The sequence below is a fragment of the Lepidochelys olivacea genome (genome assembly GCF_965140295.1).
Source record: "Lepidochelys olivacea isolate rLepOli2 genome assembly, chromosome: 4".
Classification (NCBI taxonomy): domain Eukaryota; kingdom Metazoa; phylum Chordata; order Testudines; family Cheloniidae; genus Lepidochelys; species Lepidochelys olivacea.
In genome coordinates this window covers 29,853,215-29,877,930 of record NC_140414.1, presented here as the reverse complement: position 1 = coordinate 29,877,930, position 24,716 = coordinate 29,853,215, and the positions used below count along the sequence as shown (strand labels likewise).

Sequence of the window (24,716 nt, the reverse complement as noted above, 5' to 3'; positions counted from 1 at the left end):
GAATGTCTATCTTGCGCCCCTTGCAAGCTCCCTACAGCCAACCAAGGAAGCAGGCAATAAAACAGCCAGTGCTTTTGTTTCACTTTTCCTCCTGTTCCTCCTTTCCATAGAGCAAGAGTTGCCCAGTGGAAGGAGTGTTCGGTGGTTAAGGCTCTGGGGTAAACGTCAAGGAACATTGGTTCCTGTTTCTGCCACAGGCTTCCTAGGTGACCTTGGGAAAGCTGCTCAATATTTCTGTGCTTTAGTTCCCTGTCTGTACACGAAGGATAATAATGCTTCCATTAAAATAATTCTTGTGCAGATAAGTTAATATTTGGATGGTACTTGAATATTCTGGTGATGTGGTTATCTAAACACCTAGATAAATAGCAGAGGAGCTACAGCCGAGAAGGAATGGATGCTCGGACAGGAGAAGGCAATGAGGGAGGAGAAATGGTGTCCTCCTCCCCTGCCAAAAAGGGCTGGGCACCTATGCTTTCACTTGCAGGTGTTTGTGTCTCTATTCCCTGCTGAGGTTGGATAGAAGAGCTCCATGGCTTTTCATGGAATGGAGTGTCAGAAGGACACATGCAGACACAAGAGTCATGCATCAGCAACATGTGGGGGCAACAGATTCAGTGCCACTCCGCAGACAGCTGGGGTGGAGGCAGGTTGGCCAAAAGAGTTACAAATGCCAGTGAGAGGGTCCTATTTGCACATCAAAAAACAAAACATTGTTTTGAGCTGGTTACAGAAAGGCAGCCAAAGCCTCTGGCAGGGGTGAAAGACTTAGCTTCCATGGTTACAGCGAATTAACCGTGTGGCTTGGGCACACAAATTTTATTTAGAGCCAACCACGTCTCTGAGTGGTTTAAAAGTTGCAGGGTGGACAGTTCCTCAGAAATGAGACAAACCCCCGTGTTTCATAATGAAACACAGAACAGAATGCAGCTGTGCCGCCCGTTCCATCTCCTCCCCAGTGTCTCCAGCATTGTACAGCACCACATTCCTGTTCATAAACCTATAACTACTAACTTTGGTGAGTGTCAGGATATTTGTTGTTTTTATTAAAGGCCCAGCTCCTGGAGACATGTGAGTACATAAAAAGCGCAGCTGTCACGAAAAAAGTAAACCCAAATTTCCAGCCCTTCATGGGTTAGAAGGGGGTCAAAAATCAGAGGGCAAAGAAAAAGATCCCCACATTTATTGTTTGTCAAAAATCTCATAATTTTTTAATGTTCAGGTTGGGCACTGAAATACATTTTTGTTTTTGACAATGGATAAGGATCTGAGAATATTTAAGTATTGTTTGTTCAGCGTCATTGTGGAAATAGTGTTGGCACATATTATTTTAGGAAACAGTTCTGCACTTAAAAAAATCACAGGCTTACCTAGCATATGCAGGAAATAGCCTAGTCACTCGTAATAGTGTTGCGCTAATGGGGCATCCTGTCCTTTAAAAGGGAGCGGGTGTAGGAATAGTTGAGTGGGCAACTAGGGGAGTAGCAGAGTGTCCTACATTTGGTGATTATTGTAGCAATTATTAGCTTTAGGTCTGGCACTGCTTGTGAGGATCTGTGCAGTTGCAGAGGGATTTATATATATATTTGTTATTTTTGCACAGAAAATGTAACATAGATTCATAGGTATATGGTACCTTTCATCTTTGAGATCAATCTTTTATTTATAAAAATTAGGTTGACAGGCATGTTTGAAATATCAAGTCCCTTTTGCCTGTTTTCTAGGTGTGCTTCTATATTAGTCAAGTGGTTGTTCAAATTGCTTTATTGGTTTCAACTGTCTTCTAAAAAAGAAACCACTGTAAAATTTGAATACTTTAAAAGTCATACTGGGAATCATCCTGTCTGGAATATTGTCAAATGATTAGACCGAGGGGGGAGGATTCAGTCTTCGGGTTTGTATCTACACTTATTTCAAAGTAAAAAATATGCAGCATGCTTCTGGTATAACTTCATTAGAGTACCAATGGCTAATTGTATTTCCAACAGCAGCTGCCTTATTAGAGGTGCTACGGCTTTTAATGACCTAATTGCTTTTTTGGGACTCACTTCTTTTAATAAAAAACGTACTTATCTGATATTCCAAAAATTAAACAAAAGAGGAAATTGTCAGACTAAAATATTATTAAGGCTGGTAAATGGCAAATTAATATTCCTGAGTGAGATTTTCATAAGTGCACAGTGTTGGTTTTACTCCCATAGAAATTTATGGATGTTTTACTTCTGACTTCACTGAGAGCACTATTGAGTACTTTTTAAAATCCATCCCCTAATATTTATGTAACCCCTTCCATTCAAAGGTTTCTCATTTTGCAGACTGTATACACACTCCTGCACACAGCGTAGGTGGAGGTGAAAAATGTTGTACTGTACATTACAGAGCCATGTGATAAGTTCATTTATCATGCAACTCTAACAACCTCATCTGCACTGTGTCCACTGATTCATCCCCACCAGGACTTACTCTGCTATTCTAAATCCATGGAGCATTCAAACAGCTATCATTTAAAAAAAAAAATTCCCCATGCTACAAAGGCAGAGCGTTCCTCCCCAATTTCATGGGCCTGAGATGCAGGATGGGTTATATTTAGTGCTGGATCAGCGATTGGTTTCAGTTCAAGATATCAAGATCCCTCAGGGCTATTTTGGAGAGGCAGTAGCTAATAATGCTTACTCATCTTTCTAAAGCACTTTGGTATCTATAGGTGAAAAAATGTATATTATGGGCCAGATTATGATTGGCTTTACCCTATCCATGCGGTAGCATAAGATCCATCTCCCACCCCCTCAACTTCGTCGGGGTTTTATCTGAATTGCTGTGTGTCCGGAGGTGGGGGAGCATTGGCTGCAGTAACTTACTTCTCTGGAGCAAAAGGGAAAGAATAAAGACTCTTGGGGAAGCACAGCTATGTGCTGCCCCTTGTGCAGGGCTTGGCCTAACACTCACTCCAGCTCTGTGTATATGTAAGCCACACTTTTTCAGATGCGCTTATTTAAGCACAGAGAGTTCTACTGACTTGGATGAGTGGCACTGTGGCCTAGGATTAGTAATTGACTGGGGAACCAAGAGTCCTGTGTTCTGGTCATTTGACTGAAACCTGACCTTTTTTTTGTAGTGAAATTTGGCTGTACTGTGCACATCCGTGGGATTAACAACCACATAGTGAAAATATGTATCTTCTGAGATACACATTTAATAAGCCAGGTTTATGTGGGTGACATTATTAGCTTGATCAGTGCAATTTACTCCTTTAATTTGATCCCCTAGTGTGACTTACCCACCCTCCTGTATTTAATATTGTGCACACAGTGGGTTTGATTTGCCACTACATTATTTCAGCTGTAAATGAATGTAATATGGCCTGGATCTTAAGTGGTCCAAGTCTCTTCACAGTGGTGAATGTCACCCACAGTAATTCACTTTTCTGGATGAACTTGAGATTGCAGTGTGCCCCGGTAATCCATATGCTTGTGGAAAGTGCCATGGGATTTTTAATGCTCACAAATAATCAGAGAGGAAAGATTGTCTGGGGGTTATAGCACTGGACTTAGGAGGCCTAGGTTGACGTCTAGGCTCTGCCACACACTTACTGTGTGACGTGAGGCAAACGACTTAATCTTTTTGTGTCTCATTCTTCCATGTGTAAAGTGGGAGTAATATTTCCCTATCTCACAAGGGCGTCAAGCAGAGAATTTCAGGTGAGATACTGTGGTAATGGGGGGTGCCAGATGAGAACCTAGGTAGCTATTGATTTTCTCTCTGGTCTGTGAGATTATTCCATGAAGTACATTGCTCTCTAATTTTAGGGCATTGGTTCAGATTTAGGGATTCCATAGGACATTAATCAGCCTCACCACTTCCTGTAGCACTCTGGGTTTCCGTCGGCAGTCTCCCTTACAAACACTAATCCGGTTTAGTTGATGAAATATGACAAGATCACAGCCTAAGATAATTTGATTTAGACCGACCAGTCTTGATTTGCATTGTGAGTGCCTCCATGCACCTCACCCTGTTGCTCACAAAACTCTAAGACCCATTGTTATGGACACCTATTTTACTAAAATGTTTAAAAATCCTGCACACAAGATTAAGAAACCCAACGAGCTGGGTTTACTGTAGGGTTAACAAGGGGAATAGTCTGAATGTTGGTTGTGATTCAGTTGTTTTCTTGGGGCCTTTATACATGATCCTGGATTAGGAAAGCTTACAGATAAGGAAAAGTATGTTTTACTTTTAAAGGTAGTCCACTTTGTGAACCTGTAAGAAATTAAAGCAAACCCAACAAATAATAGTGCAGTTTTGGACTATTCATTGCTCTGCATACAGGGGGAGTTCTGACATAGAAAGGTACACTTATAATTTTGCCTGCTTTACAGTATCCCAAATAAGCATGGAAGGCTGAGAAAATATTGCATCATAGATCTGATGTATTGAATGACGTAAAATTAGCATTTCCATTAGTCAAGACAAAAGAGCTGACCTCAGACACGTTGGCCCTGACCACGCTATGGTACACCCCCAGAATTAGCAATCACCTTTTCTTGAGTTGCATGAGGACTTGTTTTGTTTTGAGAGCCATACTATATTTGAGCCCCTTCTTAGTCTCTTGGATCTTTTTATAATGTGGTTCTCTGGAGAGAGAAAAAAAAAGCTTTTCCATATTGTTCAGGGAAACGGTGAACTCTGACTGCAACAACTGTGTTTAGCCGGCACAGTTTAACCCACAAAGCAGTCTAGATAGATATTCTATATGGGATATGTTAAATTGGTTGGGTTATTGGAATTACTTTATACGCAACTCATGTTTTCATAAAGAATAATTTGTATTTTCAGTGGAGTTGCAATAATTTAAACACTTGTCAATAGTTCAGAGTAAAATTTGTATCACATTGTTTTGAAAGGAAGGAGAGATGTTTGCAGGGTTTGTTTCCTACCCTGCAATATATACCATGACTGACAGAGCTATTTTACCTAGCTTTTTAGTCATTTTATTGCCTTGCTATTTGTGCTGAGTGTAAATGATGGGAACAGGATACCCATGAAATGCAAGAGGAATGATCTAGTGCAGACTGGAGCACAACAAATTTCAAGCATTCATGTTTATCTTAGAGAAATGAGTAATTTAGGCCGTGATCCTGCAAATACTTACACGCATAACTGTACTTGTGACTAACCCCAATGAGTGTATGTAATAAGGTGCATAAGTGTTTGTAGGATAAGGGCCTCCATTTGCCCATTGCTTTTCTTTTAGACGAAGCTATGTAAGTTATCTCTTAGCTGTGTTTTAAGTAACTTTCACCAAATCAGTTTTCTCCTTGATGAGGCTTTATATCAAACCTTAGCTTTTGAAATTCTCAGAAGGTGGAATTTTTTAGTTATAATCTAGCAGTGAGTTGGGATAGCATGAAATTTATTTGAAAACTAAAAACCCCTGTCCCATATGTCATTAATGCTGGCTGAGTGAATGTATGAAACTCTAGCAACAATTTAAAATCATGGTTCAGTTAATGAAAGCTGAAGTGTTGTGAACAATCCAATAGAAAACTTGATATTAATTTGGGTGCTCTAAGTGACTACATCATGATTGATATTAAAGTAAATACTAAAGAAATTAATATTAATTTGGCCATTAGTTTAAGATAGTAATGAAAATACACAACCCAAATGAATACAGATTGAGAATACTGTAATTAAATAAGGGGCATATTCTGCCACCTGTACTTGTGAGGACATAGGCACATGGCTACCCACAGAGTAAGTTATGATTTCATTTTAAATGAGGCAGAATCTGGTCCTATAAAAATAAATCAACAAAACAAAATAGGCCATATACCAAAAAAGTTTCTAGACCATGTAGGCTGAGATTGAGTTAGGTCAGACATTGAGTGCTTCTGAATGTATCTGAGAATTTGGGGAGAATGCAGTTTAGGTCTAAACTTGACTCAGTGCCCCTGTCAATCTCACACTAATTTCCATGGAAATTCGACAGGCGATATGATGAGAGGCACAGCTCTAGTACTTACAGTTCTTGCTTTAAAGGATGTTTGCTATTTTTTCTTCCGGTACATCTTACATATTCAAATACGACACCAAAGGTGAGACTCATTCCTGCTCCAGCCCTTTACACCAGGTAAAGGGGCTAAAGTAGTTCTACAAAGTTCTGGATCCAGCCAGGAGAGAATTTCCTCAGTGAAGGAACTGAGGAAGACAGTCACAGGCTGCTTTTTGAAGATCTCCATGAAAGCCCTGGCATAGCAGGTATAGCGGATAAGGGGTGTGCTGAGGGCAGGGCCTCAGAATGTACTGGTAGTTCTGTAAAGGTTTTGGGCAGCTCTGCTGCCATAAGTTAGAGAGACCCCCCCAGGGCTGTCCGAACTACACCAGGGGCTGCTTAAAGCCATCCTAGTCCTCCGTCCCAGTGCGCTAAGGCACAGTATAGAATGTCACCTGTAAGTTTGTATAGCACCCAGGCCAATGGGACCTCCACCTTCTTGGCCTCTATGGGTTACCACAATATAAATGTTAAATAATGCACACCTTAAATTGAAGAATGCAGACGCAGTTTGACATTTCCATGTTATTTAGGACAAACAGGAGGAAAAGCAAGTTTAGAAAACAATTTTATTAGACAAATTATTTAGACAAATTATACACAGAAAGCTCTGCCACTTGTAACTGAGGCCTCCAAAAAGTGTTGTGTATTTGTTTTATAGGCAACACATCAAAATAGGCCTATTTTAAATAGTGTACATGATTAACAGTTTGTTTATAGCTAAAATCACTGCAACATCTGGTATGTCCCTACATAGCTTGTTGTAAAGAAATTTCTTTTTTTTTTCCTTTTTTTTTTTTTAAATCAGAGTTGTGTACGAGTTCATGAATGTTACAAGGGGAAACAAGTTGTGCATGCTTTTAGACACTTGCTACCCTGGAAACAAAATGGCCGTTTGCATGATAAGAAATTGTTCTGCCTTACACAGTAGACAATATCTGAAGATTTAGTACAAAAACATTGATGGTACAAGATGCTCCCCTAGAACAGAATTAGCATCAAAACAGAATAGAGCTGAAGAATATACCTTTTAATTTCCCCTAAAGCAAATCACATAGGCTGATTCCTATATCAGTTCTAGCCATAGAATGAGTTAGGTTAACATAAGTGTATGGTTGTGTAAAAAACAAAAAAAACAAACAAACAAAAGGAAGGAACTCAGCACGGGAGAAGTTGCTTGTTCTCTGCTTAACGGATTGCAGACTGAAAGCTCATTCTACATTTCTAACAGATAGGAGTGTTACTTTAAGAAGCTTGTGCCAAAGCAGACACGTTTTTTGCTCTCATTGCTGTTCTTTCATCGTTCTACACAGTTGACACTAATATAAAAATTACACAGCTCCTCTAAATACAAATGAATATAGGAAGGGTTAAAATGATAGCTCGATCCATTTTTTTCTTAGCATAATATATGACTGTAATTTAAGGCCACATCAATATTTCTCAAGGGTTTTTTGTCCCAGTAACACCATTATTGTAGTGATTGATGGTACTGATTTGGAAAAGAACTTCTTAACCTTCTATGATCTACATTTAAACTTCTCTAGAGCTGTATTAGTTATCCATGGATGTGGTTTAACTAAGAGAGTTTTCGACTGGTTAAATTAATTAAATGTAAAATTACCAGGTTTAGCCTTCTACACTGCTGAATAGCCAATGCAAAACCTAATCAAATGAGTTACATCTGGGTACAAACATTAAATTAACCCGGATGTTCTAATAAAAAAAAGTATAAAATAAGCTCTGTTGGCAAACAATGCAAGTCAGAATAATATTAAAGCCAATCTCTTTTCTAAACAAAAAGACCCCCTGCACTGTATATCTTTTCTGTATACAACACATTTTTACTAAAGCTTTATTAAATGAATTGCAATAGCAACGGCTGCCATTTTATAGATATATATACACACACTTATGTATATATATTTATGTGATACTAATTTATTTAACATAACAGAGGCTTCTGTCATATGATACAGTTTACTGTACATAAGAAAAACTTTTAACACTGTACAATCACATAAAGGTCATATGCACTGTTGCAGTGCAAAAGTAGATTTAACTGTAGTCTTTACTGGCATAGTAATGGCTTTTTGTAATCCTACAAAACTGCATTCTCATATTGTGTGGCCTGAATAGTTTTTTTTTCTTTTTTCCTTTTTTTAAATTTATTTTTCTTTTACTGCAGGGTTTGCCTTTGGTCCACAGTTAAAAGGACACACAACAGCAGTGGAGCACTGAATGGATGCAGCAGAACAAATGTAAAGGACGGAAGTTATTGCAATTATATAAAAAATGGAGAAAGAGGGGAGATGCAAACGCCCTTCTGCGAAATAACCCTCTAACTTTTATGCATACTCAGTGCACATTTCCTATACTTAAAGTATATGAAAAGTGTATGAATATAAAACTAGTGTGGTTTCTTTTTTTTTTTTTTTTTTTTAAAGAAACAGGTGACAAGAGAAGAGCGAGGAGGAGACAGAGAAAGCAGGGGACAGAAGGAGAAATAGTGAGTTGTTACTAAGAATCCTGATTTTTTTTTTAAAAGTTACATCCATGTTAGTCCCACAATATTACAGCTGCTCCTTGCAAAGGGAGTCCTAAAAAGAAACAATGAAGAAACTTGGTCTGAAGCTCATATGGAGGTGCCTCGGTCTGGGTCATTACCGATATTGAGCCCCAGAGTAGGAGTTGGTTGGTATGGGATAGACGACATTGTTTTGATAGGACTTCTGAAAAAGCCCCCGTTAGGTGCCCTGTGCCTAAAAGGGCCAGTTCGGTGCTCAGGCATGTTGCCAAAGGAGAAACCAGAAGCGGCTTTAGCTGACAGCGTACGGCTAAGAGTCTGGATCTGTTCTGGTATGAAGGTTGTTGTGGTGATATGAGTGTTCCTGAAGTCACTGATTTGCTCCAGTGCTTGGCGTGTGGGCAAAGTGTCAATGTCCAGCGGGGTCAAATCAATTGACGAGGTGGAAAACTGTTTATGGGGGCTGTCGTCATCTGTGCACAGGCTGTTAACACGTCTGTGAAGATGTTCCAGGTCAATTTCCTTGTCATCCTGGAAAAGAAAAAGAAGACAGGCCATTTATTGTTGCCACTTTTTGCTGGACTGGATCTTTACAGTGGAACCAGAACTGTGCAGGAAATGTGACTAAAACTTCGTCTAACTTAAACTAAAACTTTGTGCCATGGGCGGCCAGTGACCCAGCCGTTGGGGGAGGCTAGTCCCTGGCCTTTCCCCTTGTGCCTGACAGGCCCTGCCCCATCTCCTCTTGCCTCCTTCCCCGCAGGAGCCCAGAGCACCCCCACCACAGCCCCTGCCTCAGTGCCAGCTGCTCCAAGTCCCTGTGGGAGGCAGGCTGGCCAGCCTGGGCCAGTGCAGTGCAGGAGGGAACCTGGGGGCGGGGCCATGCTAGGCTGTTTGGGGAGACACAGTCTCCTCCAGCCTAGGATGCCTGCCACCCATGCTTTGTGCTAATTTACAACAACTGAGGTCAGGTATAAACATCTGTGGTGTAAATCTTTCCAACTGACTGTTGCTGACTGGATTAGAAAGAACACAGGTGCTGTCTAACCTTATAATTCACCTATTTTCAAACCCAGCATCTTAAGTACTAAGCTGTAGGTGCTACAAATAGATGCCTATCATGAAAGTACATGTTTAGAGCCAGGGTATGTGTGATTTAGATTAACGACAGCTTGCTAATAATCAGCTTCCTATAATGAAGATGAAGTGTAAACTCAGATGGCTGGGGTGATACCAGCTTTTCTTGAACTCCATACTGATAACTAAATGTGAGCTTCATATACTGATAACTCATACTCCATACTGATAACTAAATGTGACGGGAGCTTTTGAAGAATAGTAATAGCTTCTTCATCAGTCTTAATTCTGGCTGGGCTCAAATTGATTTTTTTATTTATTAGCTGAAATACAATAAAGCTGAACTTTCAAACCGTTTGGGGAGTGCTGGTGGCGCATTTGCAATGTACCAGAAGAGGATACACAAGATGATTTTTAATTGTAATGCCAACAGTGGGTTTGATTCTCCTCCTAGTTACAGGGGAGCAACTCCGCTGACTCCAGTGGAATCACACTGGTGCAGGTAATAGGAGAATGAGGTCCATTGTACGTACTTGGATGTGGGATCACACCCTCCTATCCTTGCTCTTTTTCTTCCATAAACTACCCCAAAGGAATTCAATTTAAAAAAATGATGTTATGCTCGTGTTACAGCAGAGACTTTAAATGCACAAAAGTAAAAAGATACAAAGCCATGGGCCCCAAAGTAACTGTACATCACCTGTAGGCCACATATATATTAATACTGAACTGCGAAGCGTAACTCAGAACTGAGTTAAGCATAGAAATATGCAAGGGATGTCCCCACTAATCAGACTGTGGGGCTTATTCATCACAGAATGAAGTTTTAACTAACCTTCTCAAAATTCACTTTCGTTTCCATGAAATCTACTGACTCTTCCAGACCAAACAGAGAAGTGTCACAATGCATCATTCTAGGATGTCAGAGATACCAGAAATTATAACAGCACAGGCCATAGTGGTGCGTTTTTGATTTGCAAGCTTGATTACTGCAACTCCTTGTAGGTTTGATTCAAAGGTCATTGAATCAATGGAAAGACTCCCACTGATGTCCGTGAGGTTTAGATCACTGTGTCTAGGAATGAACCCACGTCCCCTGAAAAAACTCCATATAGTACAACATGTGACAGCCCATCTGCTTAGCAAGACTGGTCACCAAATCTCTCTGTACTGAATACTGAGTCCAGTTCAAGGTCTGCATTCTGTTATTCATGGTCCTTGATACTTAAGAGACCACTTTTCCTTCTTTGACCAGGACCTACCGTGACACCCGTGGCTGGCCCATGCCAGCTGACTCAGACTCACAGGGCTTGGGCTAAGGATGGTTAAATTGCAGTGTAGACTTCCAGACTCGGTCTGGAGACCGGGCTATAGGACCCTGTGAGGTGGGAGGGTCCCAGAGCTTGCACTGCAGCCTAAGCCTATGGAACTTACTCCCCCAAGAGATCAAAAGGTACCAGAGACCTCACTATTGTGAGAACTAAACGTGGGATTGACTTTCCCTCTAAAATTTATGCATGCACAGACACGTACATAGACATACATCACACCCACCGACCGAAACAAAAACAAAACCAACTATACGAATCAAACTATTTCTCCTATAGGCTGAGGAAGAAGATGGAGAAAGATTATGTCTGTTCTTAAATAATTGGGAGGTGCTCACGTGCTATGGTAACAAAGGCCATGCAGTGTTCAGACAGAGGCTCAGTCATAGTGCATAAATCATGATTTTGCCACTGTACACTGTTTTCAGTCTCCTCTTTTTTCCAATTTTGAAATTTTATAAAATGACTTTTATATGACTAAAATTTAAAATAGCAATCAAGGAAATGTTTAAAATTACATCACTGGGGAAATATTGCAGCTTGAGCTAGGTGAGTAATGAATTTTTTTGGGCTGCTACCAATTCCAATAAATTGAAAAAAATTGTTTTGGATTGAACATCATCTTTCAAATTTTTTGGTGATTCAAAAAGAAAACAATTTCTTTTCAGGTTGATTGGAACATTTTATTTCAACAAAACTGAAACATTTTGTTTTGCTGTTTACCATCTTTGAACATTTTTGACTTTTAAAATAAAATTAAGGGAAATTTTGAAATGAAAAGTTGTGTTGAATGAAAATATCAAAATGTTATAAAAGTTATAAAAAGTTATAAAAGTTTTTTTTTTCACTGAAGCTATTAGGTGAAGTTAATTTGTAAAATATCTCAGTGTTGCCCAATCTGCATTTTTCACCATAAACGTTTCAGTCAAAAGATTTCACACAGCTCTATCTTTAGCTGAGCCTCTAAAGGTCTCTCCAATATTACTTCTGATTCTTCTACTATAAATGACAGTGGGGTCAAACTGGAAAAAAATAAGTAAGTGGTATTCTTCCTGGCTCTGCCCACAACCCAAGCTCTGCACACACAATCCACCAAGAAGAGAAGTCACTCACAGTAAGATATACGATCATTCCTTTTTCTCTCTTGTGTTTTGGTCAGTAGTGAAATATTCAGCAGTGTTCACATTTAAATTATCATTAGAGTCAACATCCCATTCAGATTAATGGGGAGAGTTCAGTCTTCTCTCAGAGCTATTGGTTAAGGCCGTCTGCGGACTTAGGCAGACATCATTGAATGGGTTACTTCTGGTTCATGACTGGCAGGTTATTTTCACAACCATAGGACAATTATTTTTCAGTATAAATGCTCGGATTCTGGAGCACAAGATAGCAGCCATCAGGAAAAAGAGCTGGCGTGCTGACCACAAACTGGCCCACCATGACCCCTAATTTGGACTAGTGGCCTGAAAGAGCCAATGGATTTCATGGAAGCTAAAATGAAAGTTAGTTAAGATGTAATTCTTTGAATGAGCCCCATAGATGGGATAATGGGGACATTCAGCTTTTATTTTCATACTTAATTCAGTTTTGAGTCAAGCTTTTCACATCAACTTTAAAACATAAATTTAAGAGCAAGTCAATAAACAATATTAAAAAGTACAGGGCGGCCAATTTATAGCAGCTGAGGCAATGATAACTTTGAAGTTTCTGGCTTCCATTAATTTGAAAGACACACACATACACAAAATAAGTATCAAGCGTGACGTTTCTGAAAGTTTGGGCTAAGTGACAATTTGGTATATTTTATTATTTAAGCCTTTATTGGTTTTAACTGAGAGTTTCCCATTTCAGAGGAACCCAGTTTAAAGAGAAGAGAGGGTTTTCCTTTTTAACAACAGCGCTTGCCAGAAGTTTAAAAAAAAATCTCAGAACTGAAACAGTAAGCAAAAGGTTTTAAAAATTCAAACATCAGTGCTGTAATTAGTGAGTGTAATTAATTCTGTCTGATTATACAGCGTAAGATTGCGAGGCACAATACTGGGGAAACTGCAGATAATGGCAAAACCATCTCACACAAACTCAAAGTAATATCCTACAACAGGTGTCTATGGCTATGTAGATAGAAAAAGTGTAATTGGTGGTGATGTACTGTAACTTGTCAAACATCTTGGACTGGGTATCTGTCAAGGACATTTTAATAATGATTTTTCCCCCCAATGTTGCTTTATCTGGTCTTTTACAGAGCTAAAACTTCACCACCAGGGTAAGCAATTTGTTTTAAGACTAGGGTTCAGGGGGCTGGTAATGAGATACCTGAATTATCATGGAAATCATTCTACAGACACAGATAGAGAGAACCAAACTCAGACCTACTATAAAATGGCACATCTTCCTCTAAAATAGAGGTCTATAGTCCTTGGGAACTCTTTTAGAATTCCCTGACCAAGATGTTAAAAAATGGGTGTCTGTATTCAGGTTTCTAAATAAATCTGGCTTGGGTTTCCAAAGGGCTGAGCACCCTCAGCTGCCCTTGGCTTCAGTAGATGTTGAGAGCAGAAATGAATAGGAGTGCAGGTTCCTCTGCACCTCCAGAAATCATACCAAGTTCATTTAGGAGCCTAAATATGGATTTAGGAGTTTAGCTTTGGTAACTTGTTTTTGAAAGTCTGAGCTATTGCATTTGGGGGGCATGTTTTGAATGCCAGAGTGAAAGAGACCTTTCACACTCATTGGCAAAACCTGGAGCTGATCCACAATAGCAGGCATAATGTACTAATTACTAACATAGTCTACTACTAATTGTTGTGTTCTATTGAGAACAGTTCCTTGTAACACCAGTATATAGTATTTATTTTCTTTTTTCATTTCTTTCTAGCTTTTCTAAAAAGGAGAGTCAGATTTCACGATTCAGATTTTGAGTGACCTTGCTCATCTTACAAATCAGAAAGCTATGGAATTATCTCAGAACCTATGTTTTCCTTCCCCCTTTAGTGCTATAAATTCAAGACAAAAGTATGCAGATAGCATGAAGATATTCCACAATAAATGAAGGGGTCCTATACCTCTTTTGAAGGAACCCGGGAGCCTTTCCTTTTATTCCACCATGTTTCCAGCATTGCAATGAAACAGGAGAGGACAATCCCAGCAGCCAGGATACAAAACACCCCTGCAAAGCTCTTTATGTCCAGGGCACCTCCTTTCTGTTTGGTATCCACTGATGAGTATAGGTCACACTGACCATTCTTCGGCCACCACTTATGCTTCAGTATATCCATGTCTCCATTTTGCTGAAGTTCTAAAATCCTTGGGGAGAAAGCACAGAATCACCGGTTAGGTCAATGACAACTGAAGCCTACATTTGTACAACTGAAAACATAGAAGTGGTTGAGAACGTGACCATACCACTATTCCATCCCATGTATGTGGACGGCAAAATAGATGAGTATAAAAGGGATGACTAATAAGCCAGAGGAGGAAGTTTCTTGGCTGGAATACTGGGCATGGTGCCCACCCCCTGTATTTCTTTTTCTTCTTTTAATTACCTTCAGTGGAAGTTATGTGTATTTCTAATTGCATTTCAAACACAGAATAGCATATTCCTTTTTTCTTGCTAGCCAATTTCTGTAATTTGGGCTTGTTACATACAGAGTAATATTTTGGGCTTTATTAGTTTGAAAAGAAACAATTTGCTTTGCAAAGCAAGGACATTGCCAGACTGTGCCCTGGCAAATTTGACTCAAAAAGGGAAAGTTAGTTTGGAAGATTCATTTAAAATTCCACTTAAGACCGTTCTTAAGCAGTTTGGGTCCATATTGCCTTAGTGAGAGCCTCTCCTCCCTGAGCGAGTCTGTGGCAGCTGCAATCAGTTAAGGCTCTTGAGTTCACATACCTCCACTCCAGGAAGTGGCTGGTGGAAGGGCAGGGGACTTTGAAGTAAGGGTCTTTTCTCCCACCCTTGCTCTAAAAGACCATGAATTTATTGGTTAAGCTACAAGGCCCATATATTTTGCCAGGCCTTTCATGGAAGGAGAGATATGGGTTGAAAGGGGAGAAATTTATTTTGAGAGGATATTTTTTGTGCTTATTGATCCAAACAAACCTTTAATTAACCAAAATAAATAATTCAGTAATTACATTTCTAAAACTGATAAAATAAAATGGAATTTCCCCTCTAACGCAAATTATCTGTGTTTCTTACTAATGTTGGCAGGAAAACTAATCAGTTGCATGGTCATTTGAAAAACACTATGCAAAAAATGAAGCACATACACACATGCAAAGTCCTGGAACTTTCTCATTCAAAACCCGTTCAAACATTTTGGCCTTTGTACTTTTATCTTTGTGAATTACACTATATGCCAGATACATAAACCAGTAATGGAAAAACAGTATGAGGGCTGACTGTTTTGTTCTCAGTGGCAGCTCTACGCCCTGAGCAATGCTATTTTCTTCCTTTTCTTTGGTCGGTAATAGACAAACATCTGGAATGAATGTGCTATCCTCATTAATTAAATGATTTTCCATTTGTCAGTATAATTCCTGATTATACAAGACATCTTTTTAAACAATAGAAATTTGCTACAAATATCAAACTTTAGCTCGTTCTGTAAGACAGCAGTTCATTCCGAATTGTATCCCTGGTAATGATTTTAATTAATGAGCAATCATCTATAAGGTTAGTAGCTTTAGGGAAATCATTAAAAAAATTAAGCAAAACTAGGAATACCAACTATACAACTTTATACAGCAGGTGTAGAAATGAAGAAATCTCATTACAAAATTCATGTAAAACTGCAGTTGAAATGGAAAATATATACATCAAGGGAAATTATTGGAGCATCAGTAGTAATTTGATCAAATGTATTAACTTTATCAAGACAAAAGGGCAGATCATGGTCCTACTGGACTCAGTGGGTACTTTGTCATTGACTCCAGTAGAATCAAGATTTGGACCCAAAAGAACAGCCACAACGTTATCAGATTTGTGAATATTGCCAAATGTTTCTGTAGCTTTGGAATTACTACTTTAGAGATTTTTGAAAGTGAAAAATGTTCTTTAACTGGAATCTCCTGGAAGCTAATAAGATGTGAAGAATCTTATGTTGAACCTGGAGGCACCAATATGATTTTGTGGTGTGTGAATATTCCACAAGATGGCACTCTGTGCACAAAATTACACACTTCTGCAGCAATTACTGTTCTGGGCATATGAACTATACTAATAATTCCAGGCTGTAAACACAGATTTTAATAATTTTAATGTTTGATTTTTGTATTTAATAATTAGTTATAATAGACTAAATACACTTCCTCAATGGAACATGAAAATATGATGTCCACTATGGTTGACGCTGGGCTTCTGAAACAGCATTAAACTGTTTACAAGTGAACTTTTTCATTAGTACTCTGCTCTGTGGATACTGCAATGTCAGAATAGAATAATATTACAATGAACCAACACTAGCCAGAAGTCTATAGGTATAGCTGGAAGTCTCTAGGTAGGCTGCATGATTTTCAACTGTCCTGATGTGTTACAATATTAGAAAGCTTGGCATTAAAGACGAAGTCTAGAAAGTTGAACTGCAGTAATCTTGCTTTACTGAAAAATGTGACCTTTAAAACTTAGTTATTGATAGACTCTGGATCTTAAAATATTTTTCTTTAGCAGGTAAGCTGTATTCTAACATTTTTCAAAGTAATGATGTAAAAACTACCCCCAAAAAACATAAAGTATATATTGAATTCTTTTCTTTCTGTATTACCCAGGCTTTATAGCACCTAATGATACATCACAAATTTCATTGGGCAGGGAGTGAAATCCCGTGATTAGAGCAAGCATGTAGGAGAGGCGACTGTTTCCAGCTCTGCTACTCTCCTTTAAACCTCTCTGTACTTCAGTGTACCCTTCTTTAAGATTATTACAGAGCCCAACCATTCTCCAACTGAAGACAACAGGAACAGAAGCAGGTTCACAATAATACTACCTACATTACAGATTTGTTGGAAGACATAATTACTGCTTTGAGATCCCCAAAGAAAAGATGATGATATTAGGATTGCAAAGCATTATTACAACGATCAAAGCAACTGGGGGAGTGCCATTTTCAGATCTCACTTTTGCATTTGTTCCGTCTGAGTTATAACTGACTAAATCTAGAGAGAGATGTAATGGTACATTTACAGTGGGGTCAGGAGCTATTTTCCTAGGTGGTTTGAGATGGCATGCAATACTGAACGCCAGCCTCTTGTGTACCAGGACATGTTAACTAGAGGAAATTACTTCTGCTGAATGCTTCTTTTCACTGAAAACAAAAGCCGCGAGCAAGTGCTAGAACTCAGGTTGCTCCTAGTCTCCAAATTAATGTTATGGAAATCTTTACCCATGTGCAGCAGGAATGGGAAAGCTTTAGATTAATAGAGCATTAGCTGCTTAGCATAATGAGGAAATTGATGGTCTTTTGGTTAAGACACGAGGACTCAAGTTCTGTGTTCAGTTCCCAGCTTCACCACAGACTTCACGTATGACCTTGGGCAAGTCACAAGGGGACACATTTTCAAGAACTGAGGAGTGGCAGTTGGGACCAGATTTCCCCCCAAAAGAAGCTCCAAATGAAGCTAAGCTCTTATGAGAATCGGGCCTTGATTGTGAGTGCTGAGCTTTTATGCAATCTGGCCACTGCTCTTGATGGACGTCAGGTCCCCATTTGTAAAATGTGGATAACACCACTTCCCTACCCCACAGGGGCATTGTGAAGTTAAAATTGTTAATGACTGTGAGTCTTTCCCTTACTACAGTGATGAGGACCATCTCAATACCTTGATGGAAAGATAATGAAAGTAGATACTCTCAACCAGTCGGAACTCAGATAGCAATCATGCTGTGCTGTGATCAAATTATTTTGGTCATTTTTGTTCCATGACAAAAAGTGAGACCACATCATCAAATACCTCAACCTTCTGAGTGACCACAAATGTCCTCATTCGCCAGACATTGGCCCATGGTAACTCCCCTTTGAACTGTTCTAGATGCCGAGGAGTGGCTTAAAGCTGCTGTGAAGAATGATGGCGTTACCTGTATTATTTTTTATGAATATCATAGGCATTCAGTTACCTGTTAGAAATTATCCTGCCTCACTGCACAGAGTTAAATCAAAGGAGGCTGTTAAGGGGGGAAACAAAACAATGACAAGGATAAGGTATCTCCAAATAGAATACCCAGGAAACAATACTTAAGAAAACAATGGGGGAGCTATTTCACTGGGAAATGCCCACCTGCCTGGCTCCAATCAGACTAGGACGTTAATTTCTTCCAGGCCTAAGCCTAGGATCAAGAGGGCACTAAACCATTTAAGACCTTGGCCCAGAGAGGAAGAAAGTCGGAGTGGGCAAGAGGTCAGAGGGAGAAGTGCAGAGTCTGATGGGGTCTAAATTAGCTGTTACCACTCAAGAAAGATCTTGGAGTCACTGTGGATACTTCTCTGAAAATATCTGATCAATGTGCAGTGGCAGTCAAAAAAGCTAAGAATGTTAGGAACCATTAGGAAAGGGATAGATAAGAAGACAGAAAATGTAATGCCACTATATAAATTCATGGTACACCCTCACCCTGAATACTGCGTGCAGTTCTGAGCACCCCATCTCAAAAAAAGATATATTAGAATTGGAAAAGGCACAGAAAAGGGCAACAAAAATGATTGAGGTTATGAAACAGCTTCCGTATGAAGAGAGATTAAAAAGACTGGGACTTTTCGATCTCAAAGAAAGAGATGACGAATGGTGTATGTTTGAGATCTATACAATGGTGACTGGTGTGGAGAAAGTGAATAAGGAAGTGTTATTTACTTCCTCACACAACACAAAAACCAAAGGTCACCCAATGAAATTAATAGACAGCAGGTTTAAAAACAAACAAAAGAAGTACTTTTTCACACAACGCACAGTCAACCTGTGGAACTCATTGCCAGGCGATCTTGCGAAGGCCAGAATTATAATGGAGTTTAAAAATGAACTACATACATTCATGAGGGATGGTTCACTTGATGATAGCCTGTTCTGTTCATTCCCTCTGAAGCACCTGGCACTGGCCACTGTCGGAAGACAGGATACTGCACTAGCTGTACTATTGGTCTGACGTACTATGGCAGTTCTTATGTTATGTCTCTCTCAGACCAGAGGTGGAGGTAGCTGGACTAGATGGAAACTACCAAAACTTGCAAAGAAAGGAAAAAGTTTGGATGAGACTAGATATGTAAAGACAGTTAGTACCTTTGGGCGAACAGCGTTTGTTTGGAAAAAGTCTTTTTGAGTCACTTTAATTAACTGCTGATCCCAGGCTTAGAGAGGAAACTTCCTTACAGTGCCAACTGCAGTTGGGCCTGTCATGGTAATACAGTTGGAAACGGGGCGGGGGGGGGTGCCACCCCAGAATCCTGTCAGAAGGGTAGAGCTATGGGGTTCTATTCAAAGGGAGGTGAAGATAGTGCACTCTGTCATCTGAGGGGTGCATTGGTCACCCTGTTACCATGACTGGATGGTGGAAATAGGTGTTGCAGCCTCATGATCCAGTCTAAATTGTGGTGAACTGTGGAGTTGCAGGCTGGAAAAATGGAAGATTGAGGCCTGACACTTGGAGGGAGTGCCCACAGGGGGAGAGATCACAGATACAATTTGCCCCTGAATTGTGACAGCTGCTCTAAGGGGAAAGCTGAGGATACCCTAGATGTGAGGGAATTCATAGCCAGCGCTACGCCACCCTTTCTGAACCCCATTCCTCTCTGGGCTAAGTGATGTGACCAAAGCAATGTGTGCTCAATCAACAATGTAGAGCAACTCTGAGGCTCTGATTGTTCTGATTGTTCCCCAACTCTGATTGTTCCCCAATCCTGGCACACAGAAAGGTGGCAGAATCAGGAGGAAGAGAAGGTTGACTAAGTGTAGCCCTGGTGCCCCATAGGATTTGACCCACAAAACTGAGAACAAACATCTCATTCTCTGACTTGGATAGAACAATGAAACAATAAATACAGACCTTATTGTTCAGAATTAAAAATAAAGAGTTGCTTATCAAACTTGTGTTATAAAACAAATAACTTAATTGCCCTCCTGTTTTGCTCAGCAATAAGTCATTGGCCTCAGCATATATAACACTGGGCAAATGGATCCTCACTTTGTGTAAATTAGCATAGCTTTGTTGAAGTTAATGGAGCTACATTGAGTTGTGTGAGATGAGGATCTGGCCCTTGATTTTTTTCCTCCTAAAACAGTAAATACATAATGTAAATCTATAATAAGGTGGCATCCACATTAATAAAATGAGGCACTAACTATATTTATTATTACATGAAACACTGGATAGGTTTCTGAAATTCTGTTCTAGAACAGTTTTACATTGGCTGTATGGTTCTGATGAGTGCTACAATTCTGAAAGTTAGATTAAAAGAAAAACGAAGTCTTCCAAGTTCTCCTGTATACTTTTAATAAGGAAAATGTTCAACTGAACCTAATCAGCCTTTAACCCTGCATTTATTTCTATTTCCAGCCCAGAGGAAAATGAGGAGAGAAGTACTAGTTTCCTTTTACAAATCCTAAATTACAACAAAACACCTACAGATATTCCCAAGAGAGCTACATAAATATCATGAGTTCATTAAGCTCAGTGCTATTATAGTAAACATCAAATGAATTAGTTATGGTAAGTCACTTCCAATATATAACTAATGGTACCAAAACAAATACCTGTTTTCTGATTCGGCTTAGCTTTAAGGAAAGGTAATTTGAGTTTCCACGCTCTACTAGCATCACAATTATACTTTATGTGGTATTCTAGACTCACTTAGAAAGTTAGCTAAAATTTTACAGTAACACAGGACCACACAGATCAGATGAACACTTAGGGACTGAGTTTACTCTCACTTTTACCAGTGCAAATCAAAGTAATTTCATCAAAGTCAGTGGCATCACACTGATGTAAAATATGGCTGAATGGAGAATCAGGACATCTAGGTATGGTTGTACTCTAAATAGACAGTAAAGCGGGATTCCATGTTGCTGAATCTATATATAGTTTGCTTAGTTTAGAAACAGAGATGGTCTTTCTATGACTGCCAGCCCCACAAACTCAACTTTGGGATCCAAAGGTCAGTGAGGCTCTCATGCATCATCACCATTAAAAAAAGATAATGGAGGCAAAATTACATCCTTGAATTATCCAGGTAACCCCACTGTGTCCAAACTATTCTCTAAAGTGAAACCTATGCAATACTAAAGGTTAAAGAGATGACACAAGTTTCACTCAGGGCTTAATATGGAGACAGTATGATTACACAAGCATAACCCAAGGCCACGATTTGGCCTGCCAGTATCTTTATTACTGGTAATGATGCATGTGAAGGAAAGAATCCAGCTTGACTCTCAGATCCCGGATTGCAATTTCAGGGCTGGCTGTTAGAAAAAACCCTCTTTTATTCATAAACTGAGTAAATTTTATGAAGAATCAACACCTCACATAACATTCACGGAGCTCTGTGTTATTTAAATGCAATTACCGTTCAGTGTAGAATGAAACTAAGGTTTAAAAAAACCTGCTATCCTTACTGTAGGCTATGCGTGGAATTTTCTAAAGCACTAAGTGCTGGTCTAACTCTTCTGCTATTGAAGTCAGTGGGAGTTTTGCCATTAACTTCAAAGGGAGCAAAGGCCAACAGTGAGCACACTTGAAAATCCAACCCTATATGTTAGGCTGTAAAGGAGATGTTAGTGTTCCATGTGTAAGAACAGCAGAGGATGCTTGTATTAGATAGGAGTTAAAAGTACTAAATGAGCCCTTTCAGTCATGGGGTACTCCTTAGATGCCTTTTCAGAAATCCCACCCTAAACAATGTTGTCTACAGTGTCACACACGAATTACCTATTATTCTAGGGATCAGAATTGGTAATGAACCAGACGAACAGGTCTACAGATGCTTTAGACCAAGTTGGTTCACTGTTTGTTTTTAGGACTCCATTTGCTGGTGAGAATGTATGGATTTAACTGTTTTTTAAAAATTACAGTTATTAGTAGCAATTTACTATTTCTCTCTCTCTCTCAAATCATTATGCTGTGTACTCTATTCAGACACTGTTCATATTGGAAAAGTTAAATCCAGAAATTAAACTGGAACATAAGGAGTAAACTCTAGTTAATCTGTTCTAGGCCATCTCCTAATGTCACATGAAAAAGATAAGTAAATGAGGAGTTACAGAAGCTGACCTTCTATGGAAAGAGTGTGCAAAATCATCCTCCACTCACTGAGAAGCAATTGCTTGCAAAATCAAATTAGCAACAGAATGGCGCTTAAGAGTTGTGGTGACTAGTGAACTTTAGTTTTGATATGTTTATGCTAGCTGTAAAAGTCAAACACTCATTACAGAAATGGCAGACATGATCTTTCATAATATGAAAGTTGGTCTGCAAATGGAGAGATAACAAGCATAATGAAAGCAAACTAGAAAGATGCAAGAGAGCTAAAAAAGGACAATGCCTCCTACGGAGACAGAGGGTATAATTGCAATTGGAAAGAGAACACTTTTAGTGATCTTTTAAAATGTCAGTGTCATCCTGGAGCATAGTGTGATATTTGGGTTACAGGGTAGAGAAAAAAAATCTTTCATTTTAGTGTGAGAATCTGGAAACGATCATCTTTGTTCGAAAAAATTAAACTGAATTCCTTCCATTGAGTGCTCTTGTAGTTACCAAAATCCTATCCACACTGTACGGTCAGCACACAAACATACATCATGCAATAGGTGTGAGCTGAGAGATGAATGAGTCACAAAGGGACTGCACTGTGAGAGGGCATCAGTGGTGACCTAATGCTGCTCCTGAAAACACTTGTTTCCAGGGCATATCAGCCAAGCCCATCTGAGAGAAATGTAGGGTTATAGAGTTTGCTACCACTAGCCTTGACATGTATTCAGACTCTGACTTGCCCTGGATGTAAATGGAAATGATAAAAGAAAACATTATGTAGTATAATGTGGCAGCAAGACTGCCTGCTTGGCATACCAAACCAAGTCTATGCATAAGGGATAACTGATGTGTTACTTCTTCACTTTACAATTTAAGTTTTTCTCATGCATGGGGAGATTTGCTAGGAATTAGTCTATTCCATCTTCTTAATGAGACTTATGTATCTCTTCACTTTAACATGCCAGACTGCCTACCCTGTGTACGGAGGATTCTACAGTATTTAGACAAAGGAATGTACCAATGCAATTTTAAAGGATAGACTATCTTTCAATGTACTCATGTGACTATTAACATGTAGCTAATTATATACAATGTAACTATGTAATTAATGTATGAGTAATAGATTAGATTTGAGTTGTAGGTTTAAGTGGTAAAGCACAAATAGGATTACACCACTGAGTATAGAACTAGAGGTATGCATCATTGGTGTGTGTATGGTAAATAAGAAAGATAACACATAGCCTTGATCGAGAGATAATCCTGCACCAGTAAAGTGTAAGATTATTGCAAAATATGTGTATAAATGCTGATGTTCTGGAAACTGTGCAGCAATAGACTGGATAATATGCTGCAATGTACCAGTTCATACCACAAAATGTCTGATGGAAGCATTTCAGGGGATTCTGTAATAACCTCAAATTGCTATGGTAACTCATTAACATAATGTTAATGAGAGTAAGGGGAACTAAAGGGGTAGCCTATGCAAAATGGGGCACCCTAAAATTCATAGCATTTGGAAGTGCAAGTACGAGGTAAACAGCCTTATGCATCAGTATGAGCCTTCGTAGGTGTAAGTGTAACTCAGGATAAAAGGTGTTGGCCGTTCTGTGTGTTGGGTGGGAACGAACGGGGAGATGCCTGAATGACAACTGAGGGTGATGACGAAGATGATCCTAAGGAAGAAAATGAGTAAAACTCCAGGGTCCCCGAGCAGGAGATATGAAATCTAAGTGATGACACATTCATAGGGCTAAACGCTTTGCTCTCTCTCTCTCTCTATCTGCTATTGTATTTTAGTGTTTGTGGGATTGTTTATCTGCTTAGTGAATTTGTTAATAAGGGGATTCGTGGTAAATTGTAGTTGTTTCTCGTGTGCTTTTAGGATCTCTCATTTTAATGATACTGATAACAATATTCATGATGTTGTAGTCATCAGAAGACCAAACCTTTGTTGACCACTGCTGTCTAAAAGATGAAAAATAATCAATACACCAATCCATCAATAAAGCTACAAAAAGTATAACAAAAGCACTGAAACACTGCTAACTACTTGCAGTCAAAATTAATAACTAATATTTATTCCATTGCTGTGCCTCTCCTGAAGAGCCGTGAACTGCTTTGTACAATAGGAATAAGAACTTTAAGCATCAAAATGTTTACTCACTGGATGATATTACTGTAGATTTCAGTAACAGAAGCGGCTTGATAAAAACGGAGTGCTATTCAATCCTAATAATCTGCAGAAGGACTGAGTGTCTATTCTGTTACAACCGGAATCTCTCTGTGTATAAGAGCTGTAGGAAGCTAACCCATATTTTTATCTCCGAGACTTTGCATAATCAATTCTTTTGGCCGTTTCTAAATCTTAATGAATAATTACTGTATAAAAAGAATTGAGACTCTCAGTATTTGGGAGTAGCAATAATGCAATGCAGTACAATCCAGACTCAGCAATTTAATTCACTTCCAGGAAGAACTGGATGGCTCAGAGGATTGGTTGGATGA

The 24,716-nt window shown here is 39.2% G+C and overlaps 1 protein-coding gene and 1 long non-coding RNA gene across 3 annotated transcripts in view; one reads left to right on the top strand and one right to left on the bottom strand.

Annotated features, from left to right (window-relative positions):
- The first annotated feature begins 8,001 nt into the window (after positions 1-8,001).
- LOC311519492 lies at positions 8,002-14,032 on the top strand. The gene is made up of 3 exons (XR_014711289.1): positions 8,002-8,313; positions 8,500-8,561; positions 13,860-14,032. It is a non-coding gene; the product is annotated as an uncharacterized lncRNA (long non-coding RNA).
- GRID2 (glutamate ionotropic receptor delta type subunit 2) overlaps positions 8,529-24,716 on the bottom strand; it is a 1,048,711-nt gene continuing 1,032,523 nt past the window's right edge. For both annotated transcript variants that reach the window (XM_084626026.1, XM_084626027.1), the window contains 2 exons: positions 14,047-14,287; positions 8,529-9,110 (listed from right to left, as the gene is read on the bottom strand). In XM_084626026.1, the coding sequence (XP_084482152.1) occupies positions 8,688-9,110; positions 14,047-14,287 (664 nt within the window). In that variant the 3' untranslated portion in view covers positions 8,529-8,687. The remainder of the gene's footprint in view (positions 9,111-14,046; positions 14,288-24,716) is intronic.